Here is a 13,721-nt window from a genome sequence, read left to right on the forward strand (position 1 = left end):
CTAAGACACTGAGACACACAGAGACACTAAGACACTGAGACAGACACTGAGACACACTGAGACACAGAGAGACACTAAGACACACAGAGACACACAGAGACACTAAGACACTAAGACACAGAGACACTGAAACACTGAGACAGAGACACAGAGACACTAAGACACTGAGACACTGAGACAGAGACACAGAGACACTGAGACACTGAGACACTGAGACACTGAGACACAGAGACACTGAGAGACACTGAGACACAGAGACACTGAGACAGAGACACTAAGACACTAAGACACTGAGACACACTGAGACACTGAGACACTGAGACACTGAGAGACACTAAGACACAGAGACACTGAGACAGAGACACTAAGACACTAAGACACTGAGACACACAGAGACACTGAGACACAGAGACACAGAGAGACACTGAGAGACACTGAGAGACACAGAGACACAGAGACACAGAGACACTGAGACACAGAGACACTAAGACACAGAGACACAGAGACACTGAGAGACACTGAGACACAGAGACACTGAGACAGAGACACTAAGACACTAAGAAACTGAGACACACACAGAGACACTGAGACACTGAGACACTGAGACACTGAGAGACACTAAGACACAGAGACACTGAGACAGAGACACTAAGACACTAAGACACTGAGACACACAGAGACACTGAGACACTGAGACACTGAGACACTGAGACACTGAGAGACACTAAGACACAGAGACACTGAGACAGAGACACTGAGAGACACTGAGACACTGAGACACTGAGAGACACTGAGACACAGAGACACTGAGACAGAGACACTAAGACACTAAGACACTGAGACACACAGAGACACTGAGACACAGAGACACAGAGAGACACTGAGAGACACTGAGAGACACTGAGAGACACAGAGACACAGAGACACAGAGACACTGAGACACAGAGACACAGAGACACTAAGACACAGAGACACAGAGACACTGAGACAGACACAGAGACACAGAGACACTGAGACACACAGACACACAGAGACACTGAGACACTGAGACACTGAGAGACACAGAGACACTGAGACACTGAGAGACACAGAGACACTGAGAGACACTGAGACACAGAGACACTAAGACACAGAGACACTAAGACACTAAGACACTGAGACACTGAGACACTGAGACACTGAGACACACTGAGACACTGAGACACTAACACACTAAGACACAGAGACACTGAGACACAGAGACACTGAGACACAGAGACACTAAGACACTAAGACACTGAGACACTGAGACACTAACACACTAAGACACTGAGACACTTAGACACACTGAGACACTGAGACACTAACACACTAAGACACTGAGACACTTAGACACACTGAGACACTGAGACACTAAGACACAGAGACACTGAGACACAGAGACACTGAGACACTGAGACAGAGACACTGAGACACAGAGACACTAAGACACTAAGACACAGAGACACTGAGACACTAAGACACTGAGACACTGAGACACTGAGACACAGAGACACAGAGACACTAAGACACTGAGACACAGAGAGACACTGAGACACACAGAGACACTGAGACAGAGACACTGAGAGACACTGAGACACAGAGACACTGAGACAGAGACACTGAGACACACAGAGACACTGAGACAGAGACACTGAGAGACACTGAGACACACAGAGACACTGAGACACTGAGACACTGAGACACACAGAGACACAGAGACACTGAGACAGAGACACTGAGAGACACTGAGACACACAGAGACACAGAGACACTGAGACACTGAGACACACAGAGACACAGAGACACAGAGACACTGAGACACACAGAGACACTGAGACACTGAGACACTGAGACACTGAGAGACTGACAGACACTGAGACACTGAGAGACACTGAGACACTGAGAGACACTTAGACACAGAGACACAGAGACACAGAGACACTGAGAGACTGAGAGACACTGAGACACTGAGAGACACTGAGACACAGAGACACAGAGACACTGAGACACACAGAGACACACAGAGACAATGAGACACAGAGACACAGAGACACTGAGACACACAGAGACACTGAGACACACAGAGACACTGAGACAGAGACACTGAGACACTGAGACACTAAGACACTAAGACACTAAGACACTGAGACACAGAGACACTGAGACACTGAGACACACAGAGACACTGAGAGACACTGAGACACTGAGACAGAGACACTGAGACACTAAGACACTGAGACACAGAGACACTGAGACACTGAGAGACACTGAGAGACACTGAGACACACAGAGACACTGAGACAGAGACACTGAGAGACACTGAGACACAGAGACACTGAGACACTAAGACACTGAGACACAGAGACACTGAGACACACAGAGACACTGAGACAGAGACACAGAAACACTGAGACACTGAGAGACACTGAGACACTGAGAGACACTGAGAGACACTGAGACACACAGAGACACTGAGACAGAGACACTGAGACAGAGACACTGAGACACTGAGACACTAAGACACTGAGACAGAGACACTGAGACAGAGACACTGAGACACTGAGACACACTGAGACACAGAGAGACACTAAGACACTGAGACACACAGAGACACTAAGACACTGAGACAGACACTGAGACACACTGAGACACAGAGAGACACTAAGACACACAGAGACACACAGAGACACTAAGACACTAAGACACTAAGACACAGAGACACTGAGACACTGAGACAGAGACACAGAGACACTAAGACACTGAGACACTGAGACAGAGACACAGAGACACTGAGACACTGAGACACTGAGACACTGAGACACAGAGACACTGAGAGACACTGAGACACAGAGACACTGAGACAGAGACACTAAGACACTAAGACATTGAGACACACTGAGACACTGAGACACTGAGACACTGAGAGACACTAAGACACAGAGACACTGAGACAGAGACACTAAGACACTAAGACACTGAGACACACAGAGACACTGAGACACAGAGACACAGAGAGACACTGAGAGACACTGAGAGACACTGAGAGACACAGAGACACAGAGACACTGAGACACAGAGACACTAAGACACAGAGACACAGAGACACTGAGAGACACTGAGACACAGAGACACTGAGACAGAGACACTAAGACACTAAGAAACTGAGACACACACAGAGACACTGAGACACTGAGACACTGAGACACTGAGAGACACTAAGACACAGAGACACTGAGACAGAGACACTAAGACACTAAGACACTGAGACACACAGAGACACTGAGACACTGAGACACTGAGACACTGAGAGACACTAAGACACAGAGACACTGAGACAGAGACACTGAGAGACACTGAGACACTGAGACACTGAGAGACACTGAGACACAGAGACACTGAGACAGAGACACTAAGACACTAAGACACTGAGACACACAGAGACACTGAGACACAGAGACACAGAGAGACACTGAGAGACACTGAGAGACACTGAGAGACACAGAGACACAGAGACACAGAGACACTGAGACACAGAGACACAGAGACACTAAGACACAGAGACACAGAGACACTGAGACAGACACAGAGACACAGAGACACTGAGACACACAGACACACAGAGACACTGAGACACTGAGACACTGAGAGACACAGAGACACTGAGACACTGAGAGACACAGAGACACTGAGAGACACTGAGACACAGACACACTGAGACACAGAGAGACACTAAGACACTGAGACACACAGAGACACTAAGACACTGAGACAGACACTGAGACACACTGAGACACAGAGAGACACTAAGACACACAGAGACACACAGAGACACTAAGACACTAAGACACAGAGACACTGAAACACTGAGACAGAGACACAGAGACACTAAGACACTGAGACACTGAGACAGAGACACAGAGACACTGAGACACTGAGACACTGAGACACTGAGACACAGAGACACTGAGAGACACTGAGACACAGAGACACTGAGACAGAGACACTAAGACACTAAGACACTGAGACACACTGAGACACTGAGACACTGAGACACTGAGAGACACTAAGACACAGAGACACTGAGACAGAGACACTAAGACACTAAGACACTGAGACACACAGAGACACTGAGACATAGAGACACAGAGAGACACTGAGAGACACTGAGAGACACAGAGACACAGAGACACAGAGACACTGAGACACAGAGACACTAAGACACAGAGACACAGAGACACTGAGAGACACTGAGACACAGAGACACTGAGACAGAGACACTAAGACACTAAGAAACTGAGACACACACAGAGACACTGAGACACTGAGACACTGAGACACTGAGAGACACTAAGACACAGAGACACTGAGACAGAGACACTAAGACACTAAGACACTGAGACACACAGAGACACTGAGACACTGAGACACTGAGACACTGAGAGACACTAAGACACAGAGACACTGAGACAGAGACACTGAGAGACACTGAGACACTGAGACACTGAGAGACACTGAGAGACACTGAGACACTGAGACAGAGACACTGAGACACTAAGACACTGAGACACAGAGACACTGAGACACTGAGAGACACTGAGACACACAGAGACACTGAGACAGAGACACTGAGAGACACTGAGACACAGAGACACTGAGACACTAAGACACTGAGACACAGAGACACTGAGACACACAGAGACACTGAGACAGAGACACAGAAACACTGAGACACTGAGAGACACTGAGACACTGAGAGACACTGAGAGACACTGAGACACACAGAGACACTGAGACAGAGACACTGAGACAGAGACACTGAGACACTGAGACACTAAGACACTGAGACAGAGACACTGAGACAGAGACACTGAGACACTGAGACACACTGAGACACAGAGAGACACTAAGACACTGAGACACACAGAGACACTAAGACACTGAGACAGACACTGAGACACACTGAGACACAGAGAGACACTAAGACATACAGAGACACACAGAGACACTAAGACACTAAGACACAGAGACACTGAAACACTGAGACAGAGACACAGAGACACTAAGACACTGAGACACTGAGACAGAGACACTGAGACACTGAGACACTGAGACACTGAGACACTGAGACACTGAGAGACACTGAGACACAGAGACACTGAGACAGAGACACTAAGACACTAAGACACTGAGACACTGAGACACTGAGACACTGAGAGACACTAAGACACAGAGACACTGAGACAGAGACACTAAGACACTAAGACACTGAGACACACAGAGACACTGAGACACAGAGACACAGAGAGACACTGAGAGACACTGAGAGACACAGAGACACAGAGACACAGAGACACTGAGACACAGAGACACTAAGACACAGAGACACAGAGACACTGAGAGACACTGAGACACAGAGACACTGAGACAGAGACACTAAGACACTAAGAAACTGAGACACACACTGAGACACTGAGACACTGAGACACTGAGAGACACTAAGACACAGAGACACTGAGACAGAGACACTAAGACACTAAGACACTGAGACACACAGAGACACTGAGACACTGAGACACTGAGACACTGAGAGACACTAAGACACAGAGACACTGAGACAGAGACACTGAGAGACACTGAGACACTGAGACACTGAGAGACACTGAGACACAGAGACACTGAGACAGAGACACTAAGACACTAAGACACTGAGACACACAGAGACACTGAGACACAGAGACACAGAGAGACACTGACAGACACTGAGAGACACTGAGAGACACAGAGACACAGAGACACAGAGACACTGAGACACAGAGACACAGAGACACTAAGACACAGAGACACAGAGACACTGAGACAGACACAGAGACACAGAGACACTGAGACACACAGACACACAGAGACACTGAGACACTGAGACACTGAGAGACACAGAGACACTGAGACACTGAGAGACACAGAGACACTGAGAGACACTGAGACACAGAGACACTAAGACACAGAGACACTAAGACACTAAGACACTGAGACACTGAGACACTGAGACACACTGAGACACTGAGACACTAACACACTAAGACACTGAGACACTTAGACACACTGAGACACTGAGACACTAACACACTAAGACACAGAGACACTGAGACACAGAGACACTGAGACACAGAGACACTGAGACACTGAGACACACAGATACACTGAGAGACACTGAGACACTGAGACAGAGACACTGAGACACTAAGACACTGAGACACAGAGACACTGAGACACTGAGAGACACTGAGAGACACTGAGGCACACAGAGACACTGAGACAGAGACACTGAGAGACACTGAGACACAGAGACACTGAGACACTAAGACACTGAGACACAGAGACACTGAGACACACAGAGACACTGAGACAGAGACACAGAAACACTGAGACACTGAGAGACACTGAGACACTGAGAGACACTGAGAGACACTGAGACACACAGAGACACTGAGACAGAGACACTGAGAGACACTGAGACACAGAGACACTGAGACACTAAGACACTGAGACACAGAGACACTGAGACACACAGAGACACTGAGACAGAGACACAGAAACACTGAGACACTGAGAGACACTGAGACACTGAGAGACACTGAGAGACACTGAGACACACAGAGACACTGAGACAGAGACACTGAGACAGAGACACTGAGACACTGAGACACTAAGACACTGAGACAGAGACACTGAGACAGAGACACTGAGACACTGAGACACACTGAGACACAGAGAGACACTAAGACACTGAGACACACAGAGACACTAAGACACTGAGACAGACACTGAGACACACTGAGACACAGAGAGACACTAAGACACACAGAGACACACAGAGACACTAAGACACTAAGACACAGAGACACTGAAACACTGAGACAGAGACACAGAGACACTAAGACACTGAGACACTGAGACAGAGACACAGAGACACTGAGACACTGAGACACTGAGACACAGAGACACTGAGAGACACTGAGACACAGAGACACTGAGACAGAGACACTAAGACACTAAGACACTGAGACACACTGAGACACTGAGACACTGAGACACTGAGAGACACTAAGACACAGAGACACTGAGACAGAGACACTAAGACACTAAGACACTGAGACACACAGAGACACTGAGACACAGAGACACAGAGAGACACTGAGAGACACTGAGAGACACAGAGACACAGAGACACAGAGACACTGAGACACAGAGACACTAAGACACAGAGACACAGAGACACTGAGAGACACTGAGACACAGAGACACTGAGACAGAGACACTAAGACACTAAGAAACTGAGACACACACAGAGACACTGAGACACTGAGACACTGAGACACTGAGAGACACTAAGACACAGAGACACTGAGACAGAGACACTAAGACACTAAGACACTGAGACACACAGAGACACTGAGACACTGAGACACTGAGACACTGAGACACTGAGAGACACTAAGACACAGAGACACTGAGACAGAGACACTGAGAGACACTGAGACACTGAGACACTGAGAGACACTGAGACACAGAGACACTGAGACAGAGACACTAAGACACTAAGACACTGAGACACACAGAGACACTGAGACACAGAGACACAGAGAGACACTGAGAGACACTGAGAGACACTGAGAGACACAGAGACACAGAGACACAGAGACACTGAGACACAGAGACACAGAGACACTAAGACACAGAGACACAGAGACACTGAGACAGACACAGAGACACAGAGACACTGAGACACACAGACACACAGAGACACTGAGACACTGAGACACTGAGAGACACAGAGACACTGAGACACTGAGAGACACAGAGACACTGAGAGACACTGAGACACAGAGACACTAAGACACAGAGACACTAAGACACTAAGACACTGAGACACTGAGACACTGAGACACTGAGACACACTGAGACACTGAGACACTAACACACTAAGACACAGAGACACTGAGACACAGAGACACTGAGACACAGAGACACTAAGACACTAAGACACTGAGACACTGAGACACTAACACACTAAGACACTGAGACACTTAGACACACTGAGACACTGAGACACTAACACACTAAGACACTGAGACACTTAGACACACTGAGACACTGAGACACTAAGACACAGAGACACTGAGACACAGAGACACTGAGACACTGAGACAGAGACACTGAGACACAGAGACACTAAGACACTAAGACACAGAGACACTGAGACACTAAGACACTGAGACACTGAGACACTGAGACACAGAGACACAGAGACACTAAGACACTGAGACACAGAGAGACACTGAGACACACAGAGACACTGAGACAGAGACACTGAGAGACACTGAGACACAGAGACACTGAGACAGAGACACTGAGACACACAGAGACACTGAGACAGAGACACTGAGAGACACTGAGACACACAGAGACACTGAGACACTGAGACACTGAGACACACAGAGACACAGAGACACTGAGACAGAGACACTGAGAGACACTGAGACACACAGAGACACAGAGACACTGAGACACTGAGACACACAGAGACACAGAGACACAGAGACACTGAGACACACAGAGACACTGAGACACTGAGACACTGAGACACTGAGAGACTGACAGACACTGAGACACTGAGAGACACTGAGACACTGAGAGACACTGAGACACAGAGACACAGAGACACAGAGACACTGAGAGACTGAGAGACACTGAGACACTGAGAGACACTGAGACACAGAGACACAGAGACACTGAGACACACAGAGACACACAGAGACAATGAGACACAGAGACACAGAGACACTGAGACACACAGAGACACTGAGACACACAGAGACACTGAGACAGAGACACTGAGACACTGAGACACTAAGACACTAAGACACTAAGACACTGAGACACAGAGACACTGAGACACTGAGACACACAGAGACACTGAGAGACACTGAGACACTGAGACAGAGACACTGAGACACTAAGACACTGAGACACAGAGACACTGAGACACTGAGAGACACTGAGAGACACTGAGACACACAGAGACACTGAGACAGAGACACTGAGAGACACTGAGACACAGAGACACTGAGACACTAAGACACTGAGACACAGAGACACTGAGACACACAGAGACACTGAGACAGAGACACAGAAACACTGAGACACTGAGAGACACTGAGACACTGAGAGACACTGAGAGACACTGAGACACACAGAGACACTGAGACAGAGACACTGAGACAGAGACACTGAGACACTGAGACACTAAGACACTGAGACAGAGACACTGAGACAGAGACACTGAGACACTGAGACACACTGAGACACAGAGAGACACTAAGACACTGAGACACACAGAGACACTAAGACACTGAGACAGACACTGAGACACACTGAGACACAGAGAGACACTAAGACACACAGAGACACACAGAGACACTAAGACACTAAGACACTAAGACACAGAGACACTGAGACACTGAGACAGAGACACAGAGACACTAAGACACTGAGACACTGAGACAGAGACACAGAGACACTGAGACACTGAGACACTGAGACACTGAGACACAGAGACACTGAGAGACACTGAGACACAGAGACACTGAGACAGAGACACTAAGACACTAAGACATTGAGACACACTGAGACACTGAGACACTGAGACACTGAGAGACACTAAGACACAGAGACACTGAGACAGAGACACTAAGACACTAAGACACTGAGACACACAGAGACACTGAGACACAGAGACACAGAGAGACACTGAGAGACACTGAGAGACACTGAGAGACACAGAGACACAGAGACACTGAGACACAGAGACACTAAGACACAGAGACACAGAGACACTGAGAGACACTGAGACACAGAGACACTGAGACAGAGACACTAAGACACTAAGAAACTGAGACACACACAGAGACACTGAGACACTGAGACACTGAGACACTGAGAGACACTAAGACACAGAGACACTGAGACAGAGACACTAAGACACTAAGACACTGAGACACACAGAGACACTGAGACACTGAGACACTGAGACACTGAGAGACACTAAGACACAGAGACACTGAGACAGAGACACTGAGAGACACTGAGACACTGAGACACTGAGAGACACTGAGACACAGAGACACTGAGACAGAGACACTAAGACACTAAGACACTGAGACACACAGAGACACTGAGACACAGAGACACAGAGAGACACTGAGAGACACTGAGAGACACTGAGAGACACAGAGACACAGAGACACAGAGACACTGAGACACAGAGACACAGAGACACTAAGACACAGAGACACAGAGACACTGAGACAGACACAGAGACACAGAGACACTGAGACACACAGACACACAGAGACACTGAGACACTGAGACACTGAGAGACACAGAGACACTGAGACACTGAGAGACACAGAGACACTGAGAGACACTGAGACACAGAGACACTAAGACACAGAGACACTAAGACACTAAGACACTGAGACACTGAGACACTGAGACACTGAGACACACTGAGACACTGAGACACTAACACACTAAGACACTGAGACACTTAGACACACTGAGACACTGAGACACTAAGACACAGAGACACTGAGACACAGAGACACTGAGACACAGAGACACTAAGACACTAAGACACTGAGACACTGAGACACTAACACACTAAGACACTGAGACACTTAGACACACTGAGACACTGAGACACTAACACACTAAGACACTGAGACACTTAGACACACTGAGACACTGAGACACTAAGACACAGAGACACTGAGACACAGAGACACTGAGACACTGAGACAGAGACACTGAGACACAGAGACACTAAGACACTAAGACACAGAGACACTGAGACACTAAGACACTGAGACACAGAGACACTGAGACACAGAGACACAGAGACACTAAGACACTGAGACACAGAGAGACACTGAGACACTAAGACACAGAGACACTGAGACACTGAGACAGAGACACTGAGACACAGAGAGACACAGAGACAGAGACACTAAGACACTGAGACACACAGAGACACAGAGACACTGAGGACACTGAGACACACAGAGACACAGAGACACTGAGACACACAGAGACACTGAGACACTAAGACACTAAGACACAGAGACACTAAGACACTGAGACACAGAGACACTGAGAGACACTGAGACACAGAGACACTAAGACACAGAGACACTGAGAGACACTGAGACACAGAGACACTGAGACAGAGACACTAAGACACTGAGACACTGAGACACACAGAGACACTAAGACACTAAGACACAGAGACACAGAGACACTGAGACACTGAGACACTAAGACACTAAGACACTGAGAGACACTGAGACACACAGAGACACTAAGACACTGAGACACACTGAGACACTGAGACACACAGAGACACTGAGACAGAGACACTAAGACAATGAGAGACACTGAGACACACAGAGACACTGAGACACGTTGTGTGCTACCTGAGGTCTTGCGGTTTGCCGCTGGGCTGTGATCCATGGTGCACGTGAGTGACCAGAGGTAGCTGTTGTTGCCTGCCTCGTCATTCCACTCCTGGTGAACACAGCAAGCCACTGTGAACCTCACCACTCACCCACTCACTCACCCACTCACTCACCAACTCACCAACTCACTCACCAACTCACTCACCAACTCACTCACCCACTCACCAACTCACTCACCAACTCACTCACCAACTCACCAACTCACTCACCCACTCACTCACCCACTCACCCACTCACTCACCAACTCACCAACTCACTCACCCACTCACTCACCCACTCACCCACTCACTCACCAACTCACTCACCAACTCACCAACTCACTCACCAACTCACTCACCAACTCACTCACCCACTCACTCACCAACTCACTCACCCACTCACTCACCCACTCACCAACTCACTCACCAACTCACTCACCCACTCACCAACTCACTCACCAACTCACTCACCCACTCACTCACCAACTCACTCACCCACTCACTCACCCACTCATTCACTCACCCACTCACTCACCAACTCACTCACCCACTCACTCACCCACTCACCAACTCACTCACCCACTCACTCACCCACTCACCAACTCACCAACTCACTCACCCACTCACTCACTCACTCACCAACTCACCCACTCACTCACCCACTCACTCACCCACTCACTCACTCACCCACTCACCCACTCACTCACCCACTCACCCACTCACTCACCCACTCACTCACCAACTCACTCACCTACTCACTCACCAACTCACTCACTCACTCACCCACTCACCCACTCACTCACCCAGTCACTCACCAACTCACTCACCCACTCACTCACCCACTCACTCACTCACTCACCCACTCACCCACTCACTCACCCACTCACTCACCCACCCACTCACTCAATCACTCACCCACTCACCCACCCACTCACCCACTCACTCAATCACTCACCCACTCACCCACCCATTCACCCACTCACTCACCCATTCACTCAATCACGCACTCACCCACTCACTCACCCACTCACCTACTCACTCCCCCCTCACTCACTCACACACTCACACACTCACTCACCCACTCACTCACTCACTCACCCACTCACCCCTCACTCACACACTCACCCACTCACTGATACACTCACTCACTCACCCACTCAACCACTCAACTACTCACTCACTCACTCACCCACTCACCCACCCACTCACTCATCCACATACTCACCCAACCACTCACTCATACAATGACTCACCCACTCACTCACCCACCCACTCACCCACTCACCCAACTACTCACTCATACAATGATACACCCACCCACGTACCTACCCATGCACCCACCCTCCCACCCATTCACCACTCACCCACTCACCCACTCACTCACCCACCCACGTACTCACTCACCCACCCCTCACCCACTCACCCACTCACTCACCCACCCACTCATCCACCCATCCACTCAGCCACCACCCACTCACCCACTCACTAACCCACCCACTCACCCACCCACTCACCCACCACCCACTCACCCACTCACTAACCCACTCACTCACCCACCCACTCACTCTCCACAAAGACAAAGACCCCCTGTGTAGCCTCTAACAGACTGTAGGGGCAAGTGTCTGTGAGTAGCGAGTAGCAGCAGCAGTAGCTATGAAGGCTATCGGCACTTTGGCACACGAGGGGGTGGGTGGCCAGCACCAACACGCCCGGCCGTCTTTGTCTCTCCCCAGTGCTGCGATGTTCACTACACACCACAGCTACACCAGGGACTCAGTTGAGGCTGAGTCGACCTAGGGGAGGCCCCCAGGATCGGCTCAAATGATCGATGCAGTCACAATGGTGTGTTGGTTGTGGCGTTACAAAGTTATCGATTATTTATAATCATATATACATAGTTATCGATTATATATAGTAATATATTAAATACATAGTAATATATTATATATGTAGTAATATGTCATATACATTGAGTGAAAAAAGTATTTGATCCCCTGCTGATTTTGTACGTCTGCCCACTGACAAAGAAATGATCAGTCTATAATTTTAATGGTAGGTTTATTTGAACAGTGAGAGACAGAATAACAACAACCAAAAAATCCAGAAAAACGCATGTCAAAAATGTTATAAATTGATTTGCATTTTAATG

The 13,721-nt window shown here is 48.5% G+C and overlaps 1 protein-coding gene across 1 annotated transcript in view; it reads right to left on the reverse strand.

Moving 5' to 3' along the window:
• Positions 1-13,721, reverse strand: part of LOC142906536 (cysteine-rich venom protein TEL1-like) — a gene marked incomplete at its 3' end in the record, with an annotated part of 42,948 nt that overhangs the window by 20,244 nt on the left and 8,983 nt on the right. The window contains exon 3 of the mRNA XM_076054554.1: positions 11,553-11,643. Coding sequence (XP_075910669.1) covers positions 11,553-11,643 — 91 coding nt within the window. The remainder of the gene's footprint in view (positions 1-11,552; positions 11,644-13,721) is intronic.

The sequence above is a fragment of the Petromyzon marinus genome, chromosome 66 (assembly GCF_048934315.1).
Source record: "Petromyzon marinus isolate PM22_M1 ecotype Great Lakes invasive population chromosome 66, UKy_Petmar_22M1.pri1.0, whole genome shotgun sequence".
Classification (NCBI taxonomy): Eukaryota; Metazoa; Chordata; class Hyperoartia; order Petromyzontiformes; family Petromyzontidae; genus Petromyzon; species Petromyzon marinus.